Source organism: Oryx dammah, unplaced genomic scaffold (genome assembly GCF_014754425.2).
Source record: "Oryx dammah isolate SB20612 unplaced genomic scaffold, SCBI_Odam_1.1 HiC_scaffold_8, whole genome shotgun sequence".
In the NCBI taxonomy this organism is placed as follows: Eukaryota; Metazoa; Chordata; class Mammalia; order Artiodactyla; family Bovidae; genus Oryx; species Oryx dammah.
In genome coordinates, this window is record NW_024070192.1 from 39,027,743 (window position 1) to 39,040,740 (window position 12,998).

General features: G+C 64.6%; 2 protein-coding genes across 5 annotated transcripts in view; one reads left to right on the forward strand and one right to left on the reverse strand.

Annotated features, from left to right (window-relative positions):
• Positions 1-2,766, forward strand: part of SMG6 (SMG6 nonsense mediated mRNA decay factor) — a 198,714-nt gene extending 195,948 nt beyond the window's left edge. For all 3 annotated transcript variants that reach the window (XM_040243774.1, XM_040243775.1, XM_040243776.1), the window contains one exon: positions 1,073-2,766. In XM_040243774.1, coding sequence (XP_040099708.1) covers positions 1,073-1,203 — 131 coding nt within the window. In that variant the 3' untranslated portion in view covers positions 1,204-2,766. The remainder of the gene's footprint in view (positions 1-1,072) is intronic.
• Positions 2,767-2,910: 144 nt separating this feature from the next.
• HIC1 (HIC ZBTB transcriptional repressor 1) lies at positions 2,911-7,522 on the reverse strand. Of its 2 annotated transcripts, none has more exons than XM_040243781.1 (2): positions 7,398-7,522; positions 2,911-5,926 (listed from the first exon to the last, which is right to left on the reverse strand). In XM_040243781.1, exon 2 carries the CDS (start codon positions 5,904-5,906, stop codon positions 3,762-3,764), a length of 2,145 nt encoding a protein of 714 aa, XP_040099715.1. In that variant the 5' UTR covers positions 5,907-5,926; positions 7,398-7,522; the 3' UTR covers positions 2,911-3,761. The 2 variants fall into 2 exon arrangements, with proteins under 2 accessions (XP_040099715.1, XP_040099714.1); XM_040243780.1 differs by lacking the exon at positions 7,398-7,522 and adding an exon at positions 6,268-6,508.
• Positions 7,523-12,998: the final 5,476 nt, after the last annotated feature.

Here is a 12,998-nt window from a genome sequence, read left to right on the forward strand (position 1 = left end):
AGGCCCCCGTGGTCAGGAAGCCCTGCAGGACATTTCCTGGGCCTCACTGCCTGCCTGCCTGCCTGGGGATGAGGAGTGGACCTGCCACCCGGGGGACCTTAGCGGGGGTGGGATGTCACTTGTGAGAGTCCTTGGCCCCAGTTTAAATTCTCCCCGATACATTAGTATTAAAAGGTTAAGGAATTGGGGGGAAAGACATCCTGCTTTAAAAAAAAAAAGGTCATCTAAAAGGAATGAAGGCGCTCTGTTTCTGCTGACATAGATCTTTAGAATTTCAGTGAAGTACAGCTAGTATGACTGTAACATTACAGGAAAAAAAAGCTTATATGACAAGTATCTATACTTGTAAATGTGCATAAAGAAATTTTGGAAACATACACAGCTTACCCTGGGACAAGACAGAGACATGAGGAAGCTCACAGGGGGCGGGGGGACAATCAACTTTACCTTCCTTGTTCTGTGCTTAAAAGGTTTATACCACAGACGTGGATTACTTTTATTCAGTGGTGGGAATCTCTGGGCTCTAGCCTCAGGGCCAGCTTGGCTGGCCTCTGCCGGGGGACCCTTGCCCTCCTCTCCTCAGAGCTAGCACCCCTCCTCACATCCTGGGAGCCCTGGATACGTTTCATATTCCATCTTGCATTTCCTACTTCTGAATACCTCAAGCATCAGGCTACTGGCCTTGGGGCGGACAAGATAATGCAGAAGAGAGTCTTATGAGCCCAGAACTAGCCCTGCAGTCAGAAGGGACAGGAGGCTGCTTCTCCTGCCTCAGCTCAGAGTCCTGAGAAGAGGGGTCTGCAGAGGCTGGCGGGCTGGGGAGCTCACCCAGTCCCATGCCGGGGGCAGGAGTGCATAACAGAAGGCCAGCCCAGGCCCATGATGGCCCTCCCTCAGCCCGCAGGGGAGGGGCGCCCTCTGCTCATGGTCTGCGTGAGGGAAAGGCCCTGTGGGAGGGCCAAGAAATGGTTGGCCTTGAGCCCCCCGGACTGCTTTCCCCTCCAGAAGAGGAGAGGCAGCCAGGGCCTCCGCGTCCTGCTCTCTGAGTCCCCGTGCTCTCTCGTGTCCACAGAGGAGCCCATCCGGCTGCTGAGGGAGGTGGTGCTGTTGACGGACGACCGGAACCTGCGTGTGAAGGCACTGACCAGGAACGTGCCAGTGCGGGACATCCCGGCCTTCCTCACGTGGGCCCAGGTGGGCTGAGGGGGCGCAGCCGCCCCCACGGAAGCGCTCCTGAGAAGGCCGCCAGGTGCCCGGTGTAGCACAGAAGACGCCCACGCGCCTGAGCCACCAGTCCACCCAGACAATAAACCATCCTCTTCCAACCCACGCCGTGGCCGTGCTGTGAGGGAGCTGCTCCTCACAGAGCCCCTCCTAAGGGTGGGCGGAAGTGCTGGGACCCTCCTGGGCTGCCAGGGTTTAGCAGGGAGGTGGCTGGCTGCAGTGATGGCAGGCGGGCGAGCCAGATGGGCCGCCCCATGCCCAGCCTTTCTCCCTCCCCCTGTCCAGGTCAAGGGCCAGCGGAAGGCCTCTTAGCCCGGAGATGCAGCCACTTTCTCAGCTGGAGGTGGCGCAGGGCGGGGAACATTTCCATCAGTTGCAGGTGAAACCATGGGTCCCCTCAGTCTTCAGAAGCCCTGGCCCGAAAGTGTCCAAGAGGCCTTGGTCATGAGGAGAGCACCCAGGAGGTCTGTCAGGGTCCCTGATGCCTGTTTGCCCCCCAGAGACCCCATTTGGGATCTGAACACCATGTCCGGAACAGCAGCCCTAGGCCCTCACCTCTTCTCCCCGCACCCCGCTGCTCTTCTCCCTGCCCTGCCGCCCGGGTCCCCTGTTTTTGGCCACCTGCTCTTCCCTCAGTTGGTCATGGGTCTGTAGGGAAGGGCCCTCTGCCCACTCAGGCCCAAGCCCCCTGCCCCCTGGGTTGCCTTTGCCTGCTCCCTCTTCCCTCAGTGGCCTTCCTTTTGCTCTCTTCCTGCTTCACAAAATTTCTTCCCAACTCCCCCTCCTCCTCTCCCTCCTGAGCCACCCCCCTCCTCCCCCGCTTCTAGTCCTTCCCTCTCACCTTCCTGGCCCCTCAGTCCCTTGCCATGGAGCTTCTCTGACTCTTTCTTCTGTGGTACCTGTGGCAGGAACCTAATGTAGCTTTCCTGCCCCTGACCTTTCCCAGGCCCCTGTGCTCTGAGCAATGCTCAGACTAGTCTGAGGGTAGGGCAGGTCAGTGCCCATGAGGAGCATTGCCTGACCTGGGGTTTGCACCTCATTCATTTCTAGCTCTGCCCTGGAAGGCACAGGGGCCCTCTGGCTATGCTTGGAGTTTTTTGTTGCTTCTGCCTGGCACCTGTGTTCAGTCTCCCTCTGAAGGCTTCCTACCGGGACTGTGTTCTCCCAAGCCAGGGACAGGGCTGGAGGAAGACTTAGGGGAAGACAGGGTTTGGAGGCGAAGCCAGGAGTCAATTTTAATGGGACCAGTGGGGAAGTCCCCCAGAGGCCCCTGACTGACTACACAGCCTGCCCAGACGATGGGAACAAGGCAGTGCCCTCCCCGAAGCCCAAGACTATGCCAGAAAGATGGGGAGCAGGAGAGCCACAGCCAGTGATTTGAGGGTACAGGGCTCAGAAGACTGGGCTTTGGAGTATAGGGTCCCTGGCCTCTTCTTTGAGATCCCTTCTCCAGGATGAAGGTTAATGACCCCCATCCCTCCTTTCTGTTCCATTTGCAGCCCTGGTTTTGTTTCCTGAATAAATTTTTAGTTATAAAACATACCTGAACTGTTGCTGACCTGTCTCTGGGGCTGGGGAGGGAAGGTCCAAGCCACTGCACTTGTCTGAGGGTGCTGCTTCTGGCCCCAGCACCCACCCCCGTGCGCTTCACCCAGCTCCTTGTGCAGGGCAAAGAGAGCCGCTGGGTCCAGGGTCCTTGGTTACTGCTTTATTGCTGTTTGGTTCGAGTATAGAAAATGGAAGCGGCTCTGGAAGAGCCTGTGTACAAGGTAGGAAATATACAAACGAGGAGGAGGGAGCTAAAGAGACCACGTTCCAGCCCAGCCCAGCCTGGGCTCGGGGTGGGGGGCCGCCCAGGGCGCATGCAATAAATATGGTCCGGGGCCCCAGGGAAGGGAGGGGGGACCACCGCGGGCGTAGGAGACCGGGTAGGCCAGGGCCGTCTCAGCCCTCTGACTCCAGAGGGCGGGAAAGGTGAGCCCTGGGGCTAGTGCCACTTGTGCAAAATGAGGAACTTCACATTATCCGTCCCGGGGCGGGCGGGGGCTGGGGCGGGGGGCCCTCCGGCCGGCTCAGTCCCCTCCCCGCTCCCAGCTCTGCCCGACGCTCCGACCCCAGCGGGGAGATTCACAGTGAGAATGGGTGTGGTCGCAAGGGCCGGAGGTAGGGCTGGGAGCGCCCCAACAGTGGCACCCCTCCCCCCACAAGAGCAGCACGGAGCCGGGAGGTGGGGGCCGACGAACCACAGGAAGAGGCGGAGAAGGGCCGGGGGTCTCCTTTGGTCAAAGCTGATATCAAAAATATAAATCTCCCTTCCCCAAACCCACCCCCGTCCCGGGGTTTCCTCCCCCACCCCCACCCCCACCTCCAGGCTAAGGCACAAAGCAGTGAGGCCAGGTGAGGCCGCCGACCCTGTGGCGACGCTGCCGCGGCTGCTACTGTCGTCCGGGCACGGGGAGGTGGGGGGCACCCGCCTGCTGGTGGCCGCTGGCGCCGCCGGGGGGCGCGCCCGGGGCCACACGGAGGCCAGAGGCGCACTAGGTGGGAGAGAAACGGTCGATGGTCCGGCCGTCGGGGCCGGCGGCCAGGTGTGCGCCCTGGCTCAGCACCTCGGCCGCCTTGTCGGGGCTGAGGCCCAGCTCCGCGGTGAACTTGGCCAGCGGGTAGAGGCTCTCGAGCGCCACCTTGGGGTCGTGCAGGAAGTGCGTGGTCTGAGCCAGCAGCTCGGCCGCAGCTGCCTTGTCCTGCTGCTTCAGGCTGAGCTGTTCGGCCGTGAGGCGCGCCACTGCAAAGACGCCCTCGGGGAAATCGAGCTTGCCCTTGCCGTCGGGGCCCGGGACGCCGGGGAGGCCCCCCAGCCCCGCCAGCGCCCCGGCCGCACCGGCCGCGCCGCCCACAGCGTGCATCTTCATGTGACTGATGAGGTTGCGCTGCTGGGCGAACTTGCCCCCGCACACCTGGCACTCGTAGGGCTTCTCGCCCGAGTGGATGCGCATGTGCTCGGTGAGGCGGTACTGGCGTGTGAACCGCATGCCGCACGCGTCGCACGCGAAGGGCTTGAGGCCCAGGTGGCTGCGCATGTGGCGCGTCATGGTCCCGCGCTGCGTGAACTTCTTCCCGCAGATGGTGCAGGGGTAGGGCCGCGTCAGCCAGTGCGTCTTCTCGTGCTGCCGCAGCGTGGCCGGGTCCTTGTAGCTCTTGTCACACGACGCGCAGCGGTACGGCCGCAGCAGCTCGCCCAGGCCCCCTGGGGCCCCGGCCACCTTGTCCCCACCGCCTCCAAAAGGGGGCCCGAGGCCGGCGGCCCCTGCGGCCACCTCCGCCGCCTCCGCCCGGCCGTATAGTGCCTCCTCCTCCTCCACGTGCGCCTCCACGTGCGCGTTCAGCTGCTCCGAGCTGGGGAAGCCCTTTCCACACGGGATGCACACGTACAGGTTGTCGCCGAAGCTCTCGGGCTCGCCGTAGGCCAAGTGCGGGCACGGGTAGCCCTCGAGGTGGCCACCGGGCGGGCTGGGGTCCTCGCTGCTGCCCGTCTCCTCGCTGCTGCTCTTGTAGTCGTCGCCGTCGCCGCCCGCGCCAGGCCCATCCAAGCTGCCCGCGTAGCGCGGCGGCGGCGCCAGGCCAAGCGGAGGGCCCCCGGGCGAGGCGGCCGGGTCCCCGCCGCGCTCCTCGCAGCGTTCGCTGGGGGAGCCGCGCTCGCGGCCCAGCTCGTCGCCATAGCTGCCCAGGCCTGGCTCGTGCTTCATCCAGCGATAGAGGAGGCTGGGCCCGTCGGGGCGGCCGGGGGGCTCGGATCCCGGGCTGCCGCCGCCACCTCGGAACGGATCCGGAGGCGGTCCGGCCTCCTCCAGCTTCTGGAAGGGCAGCGGCGGCAGCGGTGGTAGGGTGAGCGGTGGCTCCTTGTAGGCGGCGGGGCCGGCGCTGGGAGGGCTGTCTGGTCGCGGGGGCAGCTCTCGCTCCCCCGGCGGTCGCTCGGGAGGCGCGGAGCCCGGCGGGCTTTTCTTTGACAGGTCCAGGCCGCAGAGCGGGGAGCAGCGGCGCTCCGGGGCGCAGAGCGCGGCGGCTGGGCCGGGGCCCGAGGCGTACAGCTCCGCGCAGTGCGTGTTCACAGCGGCCTCGGGGCCCGACGGCGGCTCGGCGGTGGGCGGCGGCGGAGGCCCGGCCGGGGAGGAGTAGCAGGCCTGGATGACGGGCGTGGCAGCCCGCAGGCCCCGGCCCGGCCTCCCGTAGGGTGCGTAGCCGCCGCCACCGCCGCCGCCGCCCCGCAGGTGGCAGTACTTGCCGTGGCGCTTGAGTCGTTTCTTGCACAGCGCCACGAGGTCGGGGATCTGCAGGTAGCTGGCGGCGGCCAGCACGGCGCCCAGGCTCGGCTCGGCCCCCGGGGCCACGGCGGCTGCCGCCGCAGCCTCCGCGCCATCCGCCAGGCGGCCGGTGTAGATGAAGTCCAGCACCAGGCGGAACACGGCCGGGCTCACCATGTCATGGTCCAGGTTGAGCAGGTTGTCGTGCACCACCAGGGACTTGAGGTAGGCGCTGCTGGCCGCCAGCACGTTCTTGTGCGCGCGGAAGAGGGCGTTCTGCACCACGATGATCACGTCGCACAAGAAGCCCTTGGTGCGCTGGTTGTTGAGCTGCAGCAGCAGCTGCCTGGAGTGGCCGGGCGCCTCCATCGTGTCCAGCATCGTCTGCCCAGCACACTCTCCTGCGGGGACACACACCGGCTGGGTCAGAGCCGCACCAAGCCCTGGCTGCCTGCACCCAGCCCGGCGCTTCTCCCCTGCACTTCCCCTTCCCCTCAGCTGGGCAGGGGCAGGGGCATGGAGCACGGCGGCCTGGGCACTGGCGGAGAATCCGCGGCCTCCAAGAGTGGGCGCCTGGGCCGGCCGGCCTGGACCAGAAGAAGGAGCCGAGACCAGCCGGCGGAGAGGAGGCCAGGCTGGCCGGCACCCCCAGGCCCGGATGCAGCCGGGCACTCTGCCTGGGTTCTGGGGGCTTCCGAGGAGAAAACTGTTGCGGCGAAGCGACCCTTGTGGAAACAGTTACCCGATTTGAGGAAAATGTCCGCTTCAGGAAAAGTCATTCAGGGCTGAGAAGTTTGCCCAAGTGGGATACAAGGGAGCCGAGTGAAAAAGCGCCTCCCGCCTCCAGAGAAGTTGCCCCAGTTGGGGGAAGAGGTCCGGAGGAGGGCAATGCGGTGCCCGCCGTGCCGCCGCCCTGGCCGGGGGCTGTCAGACCCTCGGTTGGGGCCCCGGGCGGCGGCCGTGGCGCGGGAAGCGGAGGCAGCGGCTGCCGTGGCGGGCAGAGCACGAAGGCCGGCCCGGCGCGGGGAGGGCGTTATATCGGGGCAGGAGGCTGAGGCAGGAAGCAGGTGGGGGGGAGGGGGGAGCCACGCAGCTCCCAGGGGAGGGAGGGGGCAGCGCCCCGGGCGGGCACGGCACACAGCCGGCTGCGGCCCTGACCCTGGCCTGCGCCCCACCCGCGTCCCGGCCCCGGCCTCGGCCTCCGCTCTGCATTCGCGGGCCGGCGCCTCCCTCCCCGGCTCCCCTCGGCCCCTTCTCCACGGGAACTCCGCCGCCCCAAACTTGGGGAAAAGTTTCCCAACTTCAGACAGGCCGGGAGGAGCGCGCCAGCCCCAGTCCCTCGGCTCCCAGCTTTTCCTCTCGGCCCCCAATTTCGGCTGCCAAGCGGCCGCCAGGCCTGAACCGAGCCCTGAGCTCCCTGGCCGTCCGCTCGCCCGCCCGACCCCATTCGCTGCCTAGTCCCCAGGGCCTCGCGCGCGGCCCGTTACCTGCGGCCGCAGCCCGGCCGGGCTTCCCTCCCCGCGGCGGTGGCAGCTCCTAGTCGGCGCCCCACCCGCCCCGCTGCCAGGCGCCGCGCTGTGCCAGGGCAGCGCCCCTGCCAGCCCCGCCCGCCAGCTCCCCTTCCCTTCCCTTCCCCTCGCCTCTCCGGCCCATGTGCAGGCAGAGCCGGCCCCGGGCCGCTGACCCCGCCGTGAACCCAGCGCAGAGCAGCGGCCCGGCGGTCCTGAGTCCTCTAGGGGTGACACCCGGAGCCCTGAACGCCAGCCGCGTTGGGGGCGCCAGCGCTGGAGGATGCGCCCCAGGCGGCCAGCGCGCGAGGACCGGGCTGTTCGGGTCCCCTGTCCCTCCCCGGTCCCCAGCCCTAGGACCCACCTGGGGGGCATGTCGGAAGCCCCGGGCCCGGCTGCCGGCGGATCCAGGGGGGACGTGGCTGCGCTGCGCTGCCCTCCGCCCGCCGGGCCCCCGGTCGGTCTGTCCTGCTGGTCCGTCCTCCCCGCGTCCTGGTCGCGTCTCAGCCCCGCCGCGCTTTCCGCACACTCTTATCTGGAGCGGCCCGGGCCGGCAGGCGCTGCTGCAGCTATGGCGCCACCTCGCGGCCGTGCGGTACTTTGCGCGGCACAGACAAGGCCTCCTTCCTGCGCACCTGAGATGGAGGGAGGCTCGCAGATGCCGAAGTGGACCCAGGAGTGGGGCCCGTTCTCAGATTCAGCCTTCCAGATGTGTCCACCTGGAGGCCCCAGCCCCGGACCTGCGAGCCCCACAAAAACCGGGGTTTTGAGCTGAATGTTCCTGTGTACATATTTCTAAATTCTGACATTGCCCCAATTCAGATAAGTCCGGCCTTCAAGGAAGGGGCAGTGGAAGGGAGGAGGTTTCCGAAATCCTAAGGAAGAAGATAGACAAGCTCTTAAGGGTCTCTCATTAGATATCCCTGGATGGCACTGTCCATTTGTACACCGGCCCCCCAATACACCCAACCTCACTCAGCCACGTGGGATAGGTATGCACAGAATAGACCCTTTTGCACCCAGACCCTCTCCATGCATTGATACCCGTGAGCGTGCATGTTTGCAGACGCACACCTGTCCCCTTCCGGAGTCCAAGAACGGGCTTTCTGTCATACTCAGGGTACTGCCATATAGAGCCCTCCATGACCTGGGCAGAGGTGGTACCCAAAACCCCACCGTGAACTTGCAGGCCTCTACAGGGAACCCAGGAAAGGTGACTCGAAATGGCTGGACAGCGCCTCTTGGGGGTCCCACAGAAGCGACCCAAGCCCCCAGATTTCCCGTGTGAGCTGTGTTGAGGGACGACCAGCTTGAGCGACCTCGTCGAGAGAAAAGTCACAGGAGGGCCTGCAGCCCATGTGAAGGTCCAATTCTTTCAGGTGACGCCCCCTCTAGGAGGGAGGAGACCCGGCGCTGGAGCGCGGGCGCTTGCACAGCTAACTCCGGAAGTGTCCCCGCGCCGCCCCAGCACATCAGGCCGGCAGCCAGCGCCTGAGCGGCTGAGTGGGCCTCCGCAGCCCACGCTCCGCCTCTTCCCCGCACCTCCTGACCCCCGCCCACACGTGGTGGGTAGGAGTGGGTCCCCAAGAACGCCTGCAGCTTCTGATTGGCTGCGCCTCCCTCAGCCGCCGAGCGCGAGAGGCTGGGGCGCAGAGTTACCATGGTAACCGATGAGGTTCGCCCAGATCGCGTCTCTCCGAGGCCTTGGAAAGCTTAGCAACCGCGCAGGGCCGCTGGGCCGTGGGGGCCGCGTTCACCAATCTACCCCCCGCTCCGCGCCATCCTCCGCCCCCATGCCCCCGCCAGAGGTAGTGGCTGAGTCATTCATTGAGGGGCCGCCGGAGCGGCCACCCGCGGTCCCAGACACCAAGGTCTCGGGCGCCCCCCAGAGGCTCCCTTTCCTCAACAGTCAGAAGGCGGCTCCTGGTCCCCACGGGTTCTTCTGACACTCATTGCGTCCCGAGTCTTTACCCTGTTTCCACTCTGTGTTCTGGGTGCATCTGATCACAGTCCTCTTTTCCGTTTCCCCAGACCCCGCCCTAGGGTGCTCACTAGGGAAATAGTGAGGTTCCAAGAATGAAAATGGTGGGGTCCGGAGCTGAGAGCCTCCAGGGGAGGTGGACATCCGACATCTAGGCAGAGAGATGTGCTGCCACACTGAGGTGGAAAAGTGTATAAGTACTGGGCAGGGAGGCAGGAAGACTCCTGTGAAGTGCTCTTAGATCTGGGCTTTGATGGATGAATAGGAGTTCTCCCCCAGGCAGGAAGACATTCCTGGGGAAGAGAAGTAGGAGGACAAAGGCTGGAGGCCAAAAATAGAGAACTCCAGGTGGTCAGATGGCAAAGGGTATGCAGGACCTCTTTGACCCCATTTCTGCTGTAATCTTTTCTCCCCATGATGAGGCCACATCCTAGCCCCACAAGGATCCAATCAGCCCAGTCTCTGTGCAGTGGCATCTGTCCACTGTAGGCCCACGCCAGGGTCCCCTGTGCCAGTTTTATTTCTTTAACAATCTCCCCAGATTCCTGCTCCCCCAGTCCCTACCCTCACACTGTCCTTACATCTGTATGGAAGGGTCTTACATACCTGCCCCCAGCCTAGCTGCCTTTAATCTTTGACCTTTCCCTTCCACCCTAGTTCCACCTGGCCTGGCCTGGCCTGCCCTCTCTCCACCCTAACCCAGCTCCTCTCTCTGAACACACTCTCCTCCCTCGTTTAGAACTTTACTCAATTGATTGAGCTAGGCTCGGCCAGGACCATTCATTCATTCATTTCTCTACTCCTGTCCAGGAGAACTTTGCCTAATATAGCATGGACTCTTCTTACCAATTCTGACCTACAGGAACTCTTACTCCTACAGGAAGGGTTGTCAGCCCAGCTACCCTCCCCTGAGACTCTTCTCTGCTGAGCTGTCAATGTCCCTCCTTCCACAGATGGGTCTTAAATGAGGTTTTCTGGGAGTCAGGCTCTGAAACTGTGGTCTGGTCTTCCTCCCTTCCATTTACTGAGGCTTCCTTTCTCTCCCTTCTCCTGCCACCTCTCCCCCACCTCCCCCATAGAGCACCCTCTTGCTCATTTCTGGGGAGTCCAAGCCACTCTCCTCAACTTTTCTCCCTTCCCTTGGGTCTCCAGCTCCTGGATTCCCATTGAGCCTTTTCTTCCATGCCCAGCCTCCTCCTACAACCCCCTGGACTCCCCCTCCTCCCCTCATGTCCCTGACACCACCGTTTTAGGTGATGTCAGAGGCCCCTCCGGGGGTCCAGCTTTTTCTACCCCCTGCCTCGCCCAAGGGTGACGACACCGCAATAGCCTTGAGGGGTATAACGCCACCACCGCGGGGCATCCAGTGATGTCACAGAGCCGTCGGGTCCAGGAACTGAGGAGTGGGATTACAGGCTACTGGGTGAGGACCCTGGAAAGCCGGGTGGTGGGCTGGGGTTGAGCCCCCATCTGTCCCAGAGTGAATACATTTATAATGGGCCTGGCCACACTCCCTGCACTGTCCTCTCCCTGGCCCCTAGCCCGCAGTTCCGGAAAGTTAACCCCTTGTAGACCCGTACGGGGGGCGCGAGCTCCCCTCCCCGTTCCTGCTTCCGTGCGCCCTCCTCCCCTTCCCAGCTCCTCATCGCCTCAGTCTCCACCATCTCGCCCCACCCCACCCCCCCGCCTCGCCACTATAAATAGCCCCTCTTCCCGTTTCCTAAATTCCCTGCTGACGTCGGCAACGCGTCAGTGTGTAGGAGCCGCGGCCGCATGAATGAGCCGCCGCACGAGTACTACGCGCGCCTATAAAAGCCGCCGCGCCAGCCGGGCTGCGGGAGGCGAGCGGGCGCGGGCGCAACACAGCCGACAGGTAAGCGGGACCGACCGACCAATGGGCGACAGATGGACGATGCACGGACATGGACTGGAAAGCAAGGAGGAGACCCACAGGAGGCAGGTTAGAGGGGCCCCAAAGGGGTGGGGTTGGGGACAGGGTGGAGGGGACGAGGGTCCCCTCGCAACTGCTGGAGCTGGAGCCAGAGGCGTACGCAGAACCCCGAGCAGCACCTGCCTGCGCCCGGATGGAGACGCAACCACTTCGGAGGAGCATCGATCAGAGGACCGACCAGAGTCCCTGCGGCTTTTCCTGGGGCTCCTGCGCCATCCTCCCAAGAAAGTGGGACGAAGGTGCTGGCGCCCCAGGAGACGCGCCCCTTCCTCTCCTCCCCGCAGAACGGTGACTCAGCCTCGCTGTCCGGGGTCTGCTGAGCTGGGGCGCCGGCGAGAGACAGACCCCCACCTACCCGCCCCCCTGCCGCAGCTTCCTCGGGATCCCTCCCCTCATTCAGCTGGGGCGCCCCCTCCCCGTCCCGTCGAGCTGGTCCCTAAGCGCCCCCAACTTCCCGCCTCTGCATGAGGAGCTGTCCTCTCAGGACCACGCGGGGGCGGGGCCTCGGCCAGACTGCCCCGCCCCGCCCCCATCACCCGCCCCTCCCCCCCCTCCCCGCAGCCGGAAGTGCCTCTCCGCAGGGACATCTTTGACGTCACAGTGTTTTGACGTCAAGGGCCGCGTGCCTGTCCGCAAGCGCCGGGGCCGAGAAGGGTTGGAGACGTGGGGCAGGAAGAGCAGCAGCGCCCCCAGCTGTGGGCGACGGAGCCACCCTGCCCGGGCAGCGCGCCGGCACCTTGGCTCTAGACTGCTTACTGCCCGGGCCGCCCTCAGTAACAGTCTCCAGTCACGGCCACCGACGCCTGGCCCCGCCTCAGGACCGCGGACCCGGCCACCTGCCGCGCCCCCGGCCCCTCGGTCCCCGAAGATCCCTCAGCCCCACGCTCGCTGCCCGCGCCGCCGCTGTCCGCGGTGCTGATCCAGCGCGGGCACCGCCATCGGGCTGTCCCGTCCCCGGTCCCCAGGGGCTACTGAGGGGCTGCCGGCCCACATGCACTTCGCAGAGCCAAGAGCCCAGAGCCCCGTCCCTGCAGCGAGCACCGGCCCCCGCCCGCACCGCCGCCGTCCCCCACCGTCCCCCCACCCCGCGGTCCTGACGTCAGCCCAACCCGAGCTGCCGTGGTGCCGTCAGCAGCGCGCGCCCCGCCCCCGCGTCTCCAGGGCAACCGTGGCTTTCGATTGTTACTGTGGGAACCGGAGGTAACAGTCTACAGCCATGGTCGCCCCGCAGCACGCCCACGCGCCGCGCCCCGCAGCGCACCGCCCGGCGGGATGGGGGAGACTCAGAACAGGAGGAAGCGGAGGCGGCGAGTCGAGAGCCCCTGTGTCTGCGGGGGTGGCGGGAGGTGCCGCACAGGGAGGCGGGCTACTCCGGAGCCGGGCATCCAACGAGGCAGAGAAGGAAGCGGAGTATGCTCTGCGGAGTATGTCTGACTGTCCCCCTCAGTGACCATCCTGTCCTCCTAGCCGAGGTACTGCAGCCAAGGGATCGTGAGAGAATGGGGAGTTCTGGGATTTGGGTTCTTTTTACCTCCTTGGAGGGAGGGAGGGAGGGAGGCTGCAGGCACCTGGAAAAATGTTTGCATCCTGGGAACCGAACGGGGTTGACGGAGGAATGGTTTTCGAAATGCGCCACGACCTCATTCTTCCAGGAACCCCTAGCTGAGTAGGCAGAGGGCAAAGGGTAAACCTTGAACCCATTGCCTGATGGAGTCACAGCCTTCCCTCCTTCTCTTTCCCTCCGAATCTTGAAGGATAAGAAGGATCCCCGACCCTCAGGAAGCATAAAGCTTGTAAAGTTAACCCGTCCCTAAACGGCTGTGTGAACATGCCTGCATGCTCACCTCACTCTATCTCTAGGTGCTGGATTCCAATTTTAGACTGTCTCAAATTAGCCATAAAGAGGGCGAGTAAATACCAGAGGAGCAGAAGTCCTCCTGGGCTAGTGAAGTGTAAGCAATGACCTCTTCAAAAACATTCTGCCTGTCACTTGCCGCCACCACCATCACCCACTTCAGGGTTGACTGTTGGAA